Source organism: Conger conger, chromosome 10 (assembly GCF_963514075.1).
Source record: "Conger conger chromosome 10, fConCon1.1, whole genome shotgun sequence".
Taxonomy (NCBI): Eukaryota; Metazoa; Chordata; class Actinopteri; order Anguilliformes; family Congridae; genus Conger; species Conger conger.
In genome coordinates, this window is record NC_083769.1 from 46,293,860 (window position 1) to 46,307,186 (window position 13,327).

The 13,327-nt window shown below is 42.2% G+C and overlaps 1 protein-coding gene across 2 annotated transcripts in view; it reads left to right on the forward strand.

Annotated features, from left to right (window-relative positions):
- The first annotated feature begins 5,057 nt into the window (after nt 1–5,057).
- The window catches only part of mmel1 (membrane metallo-endopeptidase-like 1), a 34,044-nt gene continuing 25,774 nt past the window's right edge, over nt 5,058–13,327 (forward strand). Inside the window, exons 1-3 of one of the 2 annotated variants that reach the window (XM_061258046.1) lie at nt 5,058–5,189; nt 11,912–12,060; nt 12,341–12,507. In XM_061258046.1, the coding sequence (XP_061114030.1) occupies nt 12,351–12,507 (157 nt within the window). In that variant the 5' untranslated portion in view covers nt 5,058–5,189; nt 11,912–12,060; nt 12,341–12,350. The remainder of the gene's footprint in view (nt 5,190–11,911; nt 12,061–12,340; nt 12,508–13,327) is intronic. The other variant, XM_061258045.1, reaches the window with a different exon arrangement.

The following is a 13,327-nucleotide window of genomic DNA, read 5'->3' on the forward strand; positions in this document are numbered from 1 at the left end:
GATATTATTATATATATATATATCTATATAATAATATATATGCTATAAATATATATATTATGTAATCGAGTGTGAATAGTGAAGAAAGTCTAAGATTATTTTAATGAAAATGTACAGAGAGATTTACATTTGACATTTATTTTTTAGTCATTTAGCAGACGCTTTTGATCCAATGCGACTTAACAAAACACGCATGAAGAGTGCGTTCAACCAAACAACTGCAGTCATCATAAGTGCAATCTTTTCGGTGGAATGGTTGAAAATTGTTGTCTTGGGTGTTGGTTTTTTAACCTTTCACCTCACTTGTGCATTTTTACAGAGTTTAATATGCTGGTGAATAGATCAGAGTCTCTGGGTGTGTGCATGCCTTTGGGGGAGCATGGCTGGCATACGTTCAGATGAAGTCCAGAGAGATAGACCAGCATGAAGTAAAGGTACAAAAAGTGCCTAAAAAGGTACAAATGCTTGTCGCTGGAGTGGTACCCTATAGGTACACACAATTGTGCCCCTCGCCAGTGATATACACTCAGTGAGCACTTTATTAGGTTTTTTAATTTGCTTTCTTTTTTAGACCCTTGTTCAGAGATGCTCTTCTGCATACCACTGCTGTAATGTGTGGTTATTTGTGTTACTGTCACCTTCCTGTCAGCTTCGACCAGTCTGGCACTTCTCCTCTGACGTCATTAACAACACGCTTTTGCCCGCATAACTGCTGCTCACTGGATGTTTTTTGTTTTTCACACAATTCTCTGCAAACTCTAGAGACTATTGTGTGTGAAAATCCCAGGAGATCTGCTGTTTATGAGATTCATGTATTTTACATAAATTATGTGTGCAAGATGAATGTATTGTCTTTGAATGTACATCTGAAGATTTCATTACAATCAGTGTGCATACATTTATGACAAATTCATAAGCTGGTTATGAATGTAGTTGATGTATGAAGTTTAAATATATGGTTATGTATTAATATGTATGATATGTGACATACAGGATATGACATCAGATAACACTGCAGGTTGTACTGTAACTGGAAGTGCTCTCACACAGCCTGTCTCTGCCTGGGTTGTGACACCTGAATTGTGATCAACGACCTGCTGCAAAAAATAATATTGTTGAAAATAAATCTCTCCTGCGTGTGAGGTTTATGAGATACACAAACCACCCTGTCTGGCACCAACAATCATTCCACAGTCAAAGTGACTTAGATCACATTTCTTCCCCATTCCGACATTTGGCCTGAACAACAGCTGAACCACTTGACCTCGTCTGCATGATTTTATGCATTAACAAGCTGATGTGCAGGTCTCCCGTAACACATTTTACATAATTAATTTGTGTATAATTCATTTTTACCTTATTTGCTTTGAAAATGTACTAATTTGTACCCAAAGAGAACATTACTTTACTTTCAGGGTACATTTGGGAGATTTGATCCTTGAAGAACAAGCGTTTATCTCCACTGACTTTGTTTCTGAAACTGTGTAAGAGCCAGAGTGAGTAACACTTTACTATAAACAGTGGAGCAGATGATTGCTGGTGTGCAGTAAATCCAGGCTGATGGATGTTTGATCTTTTGTGAGGCATCCTGGTGCCAGGAAACACTCATTATTTATTGAATATAACATTACATGTACATTACAGTCATTTAGCGGATGCTCTTATCCAGAGCCACGTACAGTAAAGTTCAAATCAAAACCAGGGACAAGTACGTCGAAGAGCCTGGAGGAAATTACAGTTCCAAGTCGTTTATGGATTGTTTGGATGTATGGATTTATCGTGTGTGGTTTTCATTATCGCTGAGGTTTAATATGTTTTTTTTAACATTAAAAATTTAATGAATTTCTTGCATCGGTGGAGAAAGTCGAAGACAATGACTCTCCTTATCAAGTCAAGTTTATTTGTGTAGCACATTTTCATACACCTTTGTGTATTTGTGTATGAGCTTTGCAACTCTTTATATAAAATATAGAAAGACATTCCGTAAAGGTGTTATTTATGGAAATTAGAATTATCAGTCATTTGAAATTGAGGATGGGACTATTTTCTCTAATCAACAGGAACATTGAAGATCCAACATATTATCCTCGGTTCATGGTACATTATTATCCACTGTAAAGTGATTATTTCTTCATTGCTGATATTGTTGCCGGGAGTATAATTAAATGTGTTAATCGCAATGTCACATCTGAAACAAAAGCACCGATGTATTTTGAATGAATTCACATGCAGTTTGAGTTTACGCCTTTCTTATCACTGTTATTCCATCACCAGTGATGGCCTGCAATTCAGCCTGAAAATCCCAGGAGATCTGCTGTTTATGAGATTCATGTATTTTACATAAATTATGTGTGCAAGATGAATGTATTGTCTTTGAATGTACATCTGAAGATTTCATTACAATCAGTGTGCATACATTTATGACAAATTCATAAGCTGGTTATGAATGTAGTTGATGTATGAAGTTTAAATACATGGTTATGTATTAAGACATGGGCTTTTTGTCAAATATATTTAAATTCACAGAAAAAGACTTGTCTCATATGTATGATATGTGACATACAGGATATGACATCAGATAACACTGCAGGTTGTACTGTAACTGGAAGTGCTCTCACACAGCCTGTCTCTGCCTGGGTTGTGACACCTGAATTATGATCGACGACCTGCTGCAAAAAAGAATATTGCTGAAAATAAATCTCTCCTGCCCTGTAAACTTCCAAGTGTTAAGTCATCAAAATTAACAGTGCAGCATTCAGGCAGGATATGTCTCTCCAGATCACAGTCCTTTCTCAGCCAATGAGAAAGGCACTGAACATGGTGAGAGAGAAAAATGTGAATGTTGGACGCAAAAACACGTAACGCTACACTCTGCAACTGAGATTAGGTCCTGCTGAATCCTTTCGCTTGTCCTGAATGCAGACTTACACAGAGTTGCATCACTGACTAACCGTCTCTTACCATAGCCTTTAGCTCGAGGAAACAGAAGTCTGACTGCCGGTGCTGATGGCTGCTGTGGCCCAAACCAGAAGCGCTGTGGTTTTCTGAGCTAGATCTCAAAGGAAAACAGGGGGCTCATTTCAATCTTTTCTTTTTTTTTTTTCTTTTACTTGCTCCTGACTCAGAACTCAGCCATGGTTTGCCATCTGTAAAGGAGGCCATTCCAACCTGTTAAATGTTCCTTCTCGGAGCCAGAAGTCAGAAGTTAGGAATTCCCGATCTTCCCTTTGGGCATCAGTTGCGAAAGTATTTCCTGACGTATAAGTGGTCGACCCATGGATCCATTCCATTCGCCTAATTACCGAGTACATTCCATTTGCCTAATTCACGTCCTCTCACGTCCACGTCCAACTTTCCTCGGCTCCCCCGATGGATGGGTGGAGGGAGGAGTAGAAAAAAGAACGAGAAAAAGAAAAAAAGAGGAGAGAAATGTGCGACTAGAAGGAGCCCATAGTTCCTGCACCGGCTTTGGCATCTCGGCCCCGGCACCCCTCCCCCTCCCCCTCCCCCTCTCCCTCCCCAGATAGCTGCGCCCGTTAACGAGCTGTTGGCCTTGATTGCTCCCCATCTCGTTAATGGGAGCTAATTACAGCGGCTAATAAAGTGCCTAATGACCTGTGATAGCGCTGCAGCAGCGCCCTGCCATTTCAATCTCACACCTGGGCGGGGTTACCGTCTCCCCGGGCCCGGCCGGGACACTGCCAATTACCCCCGGCTACGCTCCGCCGGGCCTGGGGGGAGAGGACAGCGCTGGAGGTTGTGTGGGTTTGCAGCTTGCGCCCTTTCAGTGGAGTGCGGTACGGGTTCCTGTGTCCACGCCGGTGCCCACGAATATGCAAGTGACCAGCGAGCGTCCGACCACGTCTCTGCCCAACCACGTCTCTGCCCGACCACGTCTCTGCCCGACCACGTCTCTGCCCGACCACGTCTCTGCCCGACCACGTCTCTGCCCGACCACGTCTCTGCCCAACCTACTTGTTTGTAAGGGGGCAGCCTGTAGCCTTGTGGCTAAGGTGCATGACTGGGACCCACAAGGTTGGCGGTACAAGCCCCGGTGTAGCCACGATACGATCAGTGCATCTGTGAGCCCTTAGGCAAGGCCCCTCACCCTGCCTTGCTCCAGGGGGGATTGTCCCCTCTACTTAGTCTAATCAACTGTAAGTCACTTTGGATAGAAGCACCAGCTGAATAACAATTATTTGTTTATCATTTATCAATGTCCCTCTCCATTAACATTTTCTTTCCTCTTGTTTTTTTTCCCATCACTCCAGACCCCCCTCCCAGGCTTATAATTCCTATTTGCATTTCAACTCTGTTCTCATTTAGCATTTTGTTATCAGTGAGAATGCTCACAGCACACACACAAACACAGACACACACAAAGACACACACATACGCACACATACACATGCAAAGACAGACACACACATTTACATGCACATAGACGCACAAAGACAGACACATGCATACACACACACACACACACAGACTCACACACAAATACAGATGCACACACACAAAGGCAAAAACACACACATGCGCATGCACACACACACACACACACAAAGACAGAAACACACACGCACATACACACACAAAGACATACACATGCATACACACACACAGACACACACACACAAATACAGATGCACACACACACAAAGACAGACACATGCATACACACACACAGACACACACACACAAATACAGATGCACACACACAAAGGCAAAAACACACACACACACAAAGACAGACAGATGCACGCACACACACACACAAAGACAGAAACACACACGCACACACACCTCTATGAGGCGCTCACTGATTACTTATTGCTGTCACTATCGCACTGGTGCTCAGAGAGTGGAAAAACAATTCAGCCCCCCCCCCCCCCTCCACCCTCCACCCCCCCCACCCCACCCCTCTCTCTCTCTCTCTCTCTCTCCCCCCTCCTCCTCCTCCTCCTCCTCTCTTCCCTGTCTCTCATTCCCTCGCTCGGCACAGAAAGCGTCTCCCACATCGACTCGCCGACGGGCACACTCTGGGCACTCGTGTAGAGAGCAGCAGAGGTGTGTTTGGGGCGAGCTCTGATCACCTGGTGGGAGACTTCGGGAAGGGCACCGGCGGCGTGGCAGGGGGGGGGCACCGGGTCGTCACCGGGGGAGCGCTTTCCGATCGGCAGGGGCAGGTAAGGAGCCTTTCGTTCGGCCGGATTTAGCACGCGAAAAAAAAACGCGCGGGCGGACCCGGGTGAGTGGCAGTCCCGTCTCCGGGGATTCCAGGCTCTCGGAACTGGAGGTTAGCTGACCTCCTGACAGATCGCTAGGCTGCGTTACACACTGTTCTTCAGCCTAAGCTGAAGGTACCCGGCGTGAGCGGTGATCTACTTATGGAGGACTACACAAGGATATCTTTCTGCATTCATAGCAGGCTGAATATGTCCTCTCAATAGCACCTCATTGTGAAATATCAGCTCATTTATTATGCAGAAGCAATGCGTTGTTTGATATTTTGCATGGTTATGCGTAATAAATTTGCATGGTTATGTGAGCATGACGATTCCGGTTCAGTCATCTCTGGGGAGGAAAGTGGCAAAGAGCCTGAGTGCAGGTGATAATAGCAATATTTTCCTGATGCGTTTATATGACCAGACACCTTCACGCTGGTTATCTTTTTAGTGCCCGGCTATTTTCCTGCCTCGTTGGTCATGCTGATGGAACGAGGCCGATAAGCACTGCTTAATCTACTGACCGAAGGCTCGGTAGTAATCCTATTTGCTTCTGACTGCGCTGTGGGTTTAGTGAAGTACCATCCCCTGGATGCACACTGAGTCCAGAAGTGGAATAGGGACGAGAGACCCATTTAATCGACACTGTCAAAATCTTTCATGTATTCTGAGCTCATGAGAGTCTTAAACCATGCCGTTCTGGTGTGTGAACCAGTTCTGAAAAGGCATCTCTGTTAAAGTCGAAGCTTTGCAGCGAGGCATTGCACTCTGCTGGGAACTGTGCTGTTCAGCCATCTGGCTCTACTCTGCTCTCCCAGTTGATGTAAGTTTGCACAGATTGTAACTTCTCTGCAGCTCTTTACAGCCCTTCCTGTGTTGTGCAATGGTTCAGGAGGCCACCTCACAATTTCTGCTTCAAAGATGGTGTGTCTTTCTGAACTTTGCTGGTGGACAGACAAGAAAAAACAAAGCATTTAGACAAAATAATAGCCTGCCATTGCACTGTTGTGAAACAGTTCACACGTGGTTAACATGCAGATTCTCAGCTTTTATTAAAGGTTATTATCATACATTTTGGTTTCACCATGTAGAAATTGCAGTACTTTTTATACGTAGCCCTTTCTGATTAAATGTGCTCAATTGTTTCCTTAGTGCAGGTATAAGAAAGTTTTCGGTATCTTGATCCTAGGCTTTTTGTTGTCTTTGGAGTCTGTTACTGGCATTTGTAAACATGAGGACCAGAGTTGTGCCAGTGAAAATCAAGGAAGGCTGAGAAATAAGAAAAAAGAATCAGTGACATAGGACGAAACCTTAGGCTTACCAAAATCAACGTTTTTGAAACGTCATTAAGAAGAAAGGGAGCACTGGCGAGCTCAGTAATCGCCCAGGGGCTGGTAAGCCAAGGAAGACCTTTTTACATTTGATGACTGGAAACTTCTCGCCATAATGAAGGAAAAAGCCACCAAAGACCTGTCCGTCAGATCAGAAACACTCTTGGATGTGGATGTGTCAGCGGCCACACTGCAAGATGCAACCTGCAAAAACAGGATACCCACCCGCCCAGGTTCAGTTTTGTAAGAAGTACCTGGAAAGCCTGCAGTGTTCTGGAAAAAGGTCTTATGGATAGATAAGACCAAGATTCACTCGTATCAGACTAATGGCTATGTGTGGAGGCTAACAGTCGCTGCCCCAGATCCAAAGCACCCCCCTCATCTGTGAAACATGGTGGTTTGGGAGTATTATGGTTTGGGCAATGTATACCTGCTACAGGAACTTGCTCACTTGTCTTCACTGACGAGTGAGCCATTGACAAAATGAACTCTGAAGTGTACAGAAGCTTCTTACCTGCTCAAATTCAACCAAATGCCCTCCAAACTCATTGGACGGCACTTCATCCTACAGCAGGGCAATGATTCCAAACGTACTTCTAAAGCAAGAAAGGAGTTTTTCAAAGCCCAAAACTGGAAGATTCTTGACTGTCCGGGTCTTTCGGCTGATTTGAATCCAGTTGAACATGCCTTTCATAGGCTGAAGAGAAAACTTTAAGTCAGCAAACCCACAAATCAAGCAGGAGCTGAAAAATGGCCACAGTCCAGGCCTGGCAGAGCGTCACCAGAGAAGACACCCAGAAACTGGTGATGTCTGTGGGTTACAGACTTCAAGATGTCATTTTTAAAATTGTCCTTCCCTCTCGGGTCTTTCAGTGCACTTATCCCTGGTTATGGGGTACGCACTTTGCACTTTGTTGTACGTCGCTCTGGATAAGACCGTCTGCCAAATGGCATTAATGTAATGTAATTCGTTGCAAAGGATTTCCGGCAATGCACCAAACAGCATGGTGCCCTGAAATGTCCCAAACATTATGGTGCCCCTGGGATTATGCACAAAAAGTGATGTCATTTGTCAGGGAAATGACTGTTTCCTGTCCCTTCGTTCCCACAGATGAAGACCTGTTTCTGATTAAACAGGCTACTCGTAAGGCTTTTATTCAGTGTGCAAACAGATAACAGAATGAGAGTACTTACAAGACTCTCTGAAGCTCATATCTCTATATGTACAGACAGTTTCTTATGTGTACTGTCTCAGTATTTTTCCATCATGCACGGAAGGCGTGTTTTCATGCATATATGGTTAACAGGATATAATTTCAACGAGAAGCAGTCAACTTAAGTTCAGCCATCTGACTTCTAACAACCACAAGCTTTGCCTCAGTGCTGGACACACAGCTTGCTGTTTTCCTGTTGTTTTTCACATCTTCTCAATGTGCTATCTGTTCAGCGGAACTCTTGGGGCCTGTCAGCTGGACACACACACACAAGGTTCAATTATTGACCTACACAAGTTCCAATCTCTCAAACATAATACAGTCTTCTTTTAAACAATATATGAAGAGACTGCTGTATAAAAACATATGAACTGTTTATAAAAAATAATAATTATATAAAGCATAGCTATATATAAAAGGTTTTTTGCAACACACAAAGTCTACACATTTCTACTACACGTTTCTACACAGTGAAACCAAAACATCGAAAATACCCTTTAATTCTGCACTTGAACCTTTTCAAACTCTACCACCTTTTCAAACTCTACCTTAGTCCTCCCTCCTGATTTCCCCCGCCCCCCCCTTTCTGATATCCCTATCTTCCTTGTCTAACCCCCCCCAAAAATTTTTTAAAAAAATGGCACTTATGATGACTATATGTTTAGAACAGCATTTCATGTGTATTTTCCAAGTTATGGATGTGATGCTTTGACTTGTGAAAGAACCTATGCACTTCTAAATCGCTTTGGATTAAAAGCGTCTGCCAAATGACTAGAATGTAAATGTAAATGTAAACGTAATCTACATTACAAATATAAAATTGTACAGAGCCAAGTCAAGAGAAAAATATGTATTTTTCCCAGAAGATATGGAGCTCATATTTGTCTGTATGTGTGTGTGTGTGTGCGTGTGTGTTTGATTTAAGGCTACATTTCATTTTAAAGCCCAAATGGTGTTTCTCAGGGAAGGTGTGTGAACAGGTGCCACTGACTTGACTGGCCAATGGGATTGAGAGAGAGGGAGAGGGGTGGCAGACCTTGTCTCAGTGGCAGACTGACCCCCCCCCCCCCCCCGCCCCTCTTTCTGGGCACGTCCATCCATCACCCACTGCTGCCAGATGAGTGTCCATGCGTATTCATCGGGTGGGGCTAATGAGAGCCATTAATGGCCTGGGGCACACAGCAAAGATTTATACTCCTGTATCTCTGTAATCAACGGGCAGATAGGGACGGATTAGGTCCAGTCTTTGGTGGTGACGGTGAGATGAACTCCTCTATCAACGCGTAAATATGCGTGACATGTTTTGTTTTTTTTTTACGGTATGAGTGCACCTAACGTTTTCATTGACCCGACTTGCTTGCGTATTGCTAGAGGGCCAAAAATGCCTATGACAATGACAAAAGTTTGGAATCGCTGAGGAATGTTTATGTTTTTGAATGAAATGTAGAAGTGTATTCATCAAGGTATTATTAAATAAAAATAAAAATACAGACATTGACAACGTTACAAACTACTATTCATATTTAAAATAACTATTCTGTTCTTCAAACTGTCAGTTCATCAGAGAATCCTAAATGTGCAGCACCGATAGCTTTGCAGACTTCAGGCACCCTAGCTGTCAGATTTACACTATGTTCATGCGAAGTCTCACCCCGTGCTTCCTGTAGCACTTGCGATAGGTGTGATTGGCTTGTACGGCACTTCTCACGGACCCTACGATCAGGCAGTTCCCGCAGAAGCTCGATAGGATTTAGATGGGGAGATTGTGCTGGCCGATCCATCGCAGACAGTACTCCTGCTGATTGCTTCTTCCCCAAATAGTTCCTGCGTAAGTTAGAGCCGTGCTTCGGATCATTTGTGCTGCTGCATGACGAATTTTGCACTAATTAAGCGTTGACCACAGGGGACGGCATGCTATTGTAAAATAGAGTGATAACTGGTTCAGTATTGCTTGCACTCTCAGAAATAAAGGTTCTAAAAGTGCCTAAAAAGGTTCAATTTATCGTCACTGGGGCGGTGCCCTTTAGCCGGCAATATATTAATAAATTTGTACCTTTTCTTGCTGGGAAAATGTAATAATTGTTACCCAAAGAGAACATTATTGTACTTTCAGGGTACATTTGGGAAATTTCGGCAAAAGATTGTTTGCTGTCTGCTTCACATAGGTTCCTCTCTTTATTCCTCACGATTCATCTTAGATTAATCTGTCCATAATACACTTGCAGTCGCCTAATGTCCAATCAGTGCATTCCTTTGCTCACGTTAACGTTTTAGTTAAGTGGCTTTTCTCTGAAACCCCGCCTATGAGGCCAGCATACCCCAGAGTCATTATTTTAATATACTTAACCAGGATAGGCTCGTTGAGATTAAGAATCTCTTTCCTGAGCCAAGACAGAAAATGATGTTTGGCGGGTCAATGAACCTGGCAGCTGAGGTCCTGAAACTACCGTACTGACTCCAATGACCTGTAGTGTGTACTGTATCTGGGCCTTCCATGCTCTTTGGGTCCTGGTTAAATCCTGGTTCTAGACAGTTGTGCGGTATTTGTATGAAATGGCTTCAGCTCTCCAAACAACAATTGACTGATGACTTTCTAGAGAACTCTGTTTAGTTTTGACCATTTTTTTAAACCAAAATTAAACTAGAAATGCCAACACACTTGATAGTGTAGCCATCGGAAGATAATTAAACAGGTTCATTCATGAGCTTCATTAAACAAAGTTGTTTTCAGCTGTGCTTAATATAATGGGAGTGGTACCAAATTAACACATTAGCATGATTAGTTAAGGATGAGGTAACACTGTGGTGTTAGTACACTGGAGTAAAGGCTGATGAAAATGGGACTTTGCAATCGTAAGATTTAAATAAAAACAGTTATTTCACACAGACATAGTAATGTGTAACATTGTCAATGCCTTGGCTTTATTTTAAAATCAATGTCTTGCTGCTTTGGTGAATAAAAGTTTCAATTTATTTAAAATATATAAAAATGTCCTATTGATTCCAAACGTTTGAACGATTGTGTATATTGTGTTTAAGTTCCTATAACCCCAATTAAAATTAGACACTGGCAATAATTATATTTTCAAACTGACTGAGGGGAGGCAGGGTTTAAGAAGGGCTAACCTACAGTCTACAAGTGTGAGAACGACCTGGCTGCTCTTTATCCTGTAACTAAATCCATTTAACTTGTATAATCCTGGCAGAAACCAGGATCCCTGTAGCATTGTTGGTATATATAATGTAATATGTATTACTATCACTTATTTCCTTTTCCAAAGTATGTAATTACCTCATGCAGGGGGCAAACACACACGACATTAGCCCACTAATAATTTCTGAACCAACGACAATCCCAATGGCACGTGCTTACAGTCACTCAAATCGTATTGCTGACCTTCGATGTAGCTCGTGACTGCTGATGTAAAGATGGCTGGAATTCGTAGTCCTACGTATTCTGGCCTACATATTCTGCAATTTGTGCTCACCCAAATTAAACATTATCACTCATTCATTTCTTCAGTTTGCCAATATGCCCAGGAAAAAAAGGCAATCAAGCTAGACGCGCAACTGGATGAAAACACGGTTGGCCTTATTCTTTTTTTTTCTTTTTTTTTTTAATGCATCAGCTTGGAAGCATACCTCCTTTCACACAACATAAACGCTGAAGATAATAAATCGAGCAGGTGCTGCTAATATTGCCGACACTGTGCATCGCGTCCTCATCAGTTTTTCATGAGCCAGTTTAAACAATGCCGCTCTAGTGCAGTTGGCAATTCTCCGACTGTTTGACGCACATTCCAAAAAACAGTGGGAAGCATTTCGACGAACAACATCATAAATTGACCTGTGATAAGATAGATTGCAGAACAGCTCCGGTTTGGTCATAAAAAAATGCAATTACCCAAACAAAATATGCATTGCGCTCAACAGTAGAAAAAGTTGGAGCGCCTGTCCGTAGCATATACCTTGGTTGGATTCCACCATAGTTTTTTCTTTGTTTTTTTTAAAAATGTATTTTAGCAACAACAAAAATAGCTTGTGATTAATAACATAGCGTATTTAAAAATATATATGTTTTGTGTTCTAGTTAAATATCCCCATTGTTCATTTTGACTTTTCCTCATAAACCTGACAGTGTGGGTTTCCTCTGCGAAGAGCGACAGGACGGGATCTGAACAGTGAAGCTCTGTCCTGCTACTGTGCCCCTCGCACACAGTCTCCAGTCATAGCCGGGTAGGGGATGAAATACTGCACCCCGCGCGTTTGATTTCACTGATTTGCCAGGTAGCCTACCATTTTACGCGCTCTGTTATAACCACAACAACAACAACAACAGCAACAAAAAAATAGACGTTTTCATTAATGTAACATTCTTTCGAGATTTATTATTTTTGTCAAACCTTTCTGGATATTGTTTGTTCAAATCTAGTTATTGTCTAGGCTTTCAACATAGTGTAAAGGTCGACAGGTAGGTAGATGTAGGTGATGTACCTGGCATTTCGCTGTCAAGTCACCTCGCATACGCTAACGCTTTCACTCCAACCCCATCCCTACAACTTTTCAGAGCGATAAGAATGGGTAAATCGGAAAGCCAAATGGACATAGTGGAGAAATCAACCAAGCCCGCTAAGCGGCGATGGAGCGTGACGGAGATCGGATTGTCCGTGCTTCTGCTGCTAGTGAGCTGCGCCTTAGCCGGACTCATAGTGCTCTATACGTCGGCTCTGAAAGGTAAGAGAACAAATCCTATGAATTTGAGACCTTTTGGATTGCCACCCTAATCTAACCTTGGTTTAGGAGTTGCACTTGCTGCCTGCGTATTGCTTTGGAAATAACACGCTTCTGACAGGCGGTGTTGAACGTCATAATAATTCATATGTGTAATGTTAATGTTAATTATTTTGTATATTTGTAGATTTTCTGCAATGAGCTATTCATAAGCTTATCAATACAAATGATCTTTGCTGAAAACTGACCACGAGGCAAACCTGCAAATGCATCTTATATTCAAACTAGGCCTACATCACTGCCATTACCTATGTATGAACATAAATGAAAATGTGAAAAAATCTATAAAATGATTGAATGTAATAATTTGTCTTTTTTCATCATTATAGAGCAGAGACAAATACAAACATACTATGTTTGACATGCACAATACAAATTCCATCACAAGTACAATGTTATTTAATGTTTTTTTTTTTTTTTTCTAGAACATAGTTACATTTTGGTTAATTGTTACAAGTCCAGTAAACCTAATCTGAAACAAATGTGATACTAAGTAATATGTGAAAATGCTAAATAAGTATAATTGAGTAATGTTTTCTAAGAGGTGGTAATGCAGTCTTATAAACTCTTGATTGTTTTTTATTCCAGTTTTCTACAAGTTGCGGGGTGCAGCCCCTTTGCAGTTTAAAATATTGTGTAATGTAGGCATACGCTCAATATTAGGCTAATGTTAAGACAACGTGAAACATTTGCTTTTGCGTTTGAGATGTGATTTTAATAAAGCAATAAGTCCCTTCAGTGTCTCGATATCACAAAGTATGGG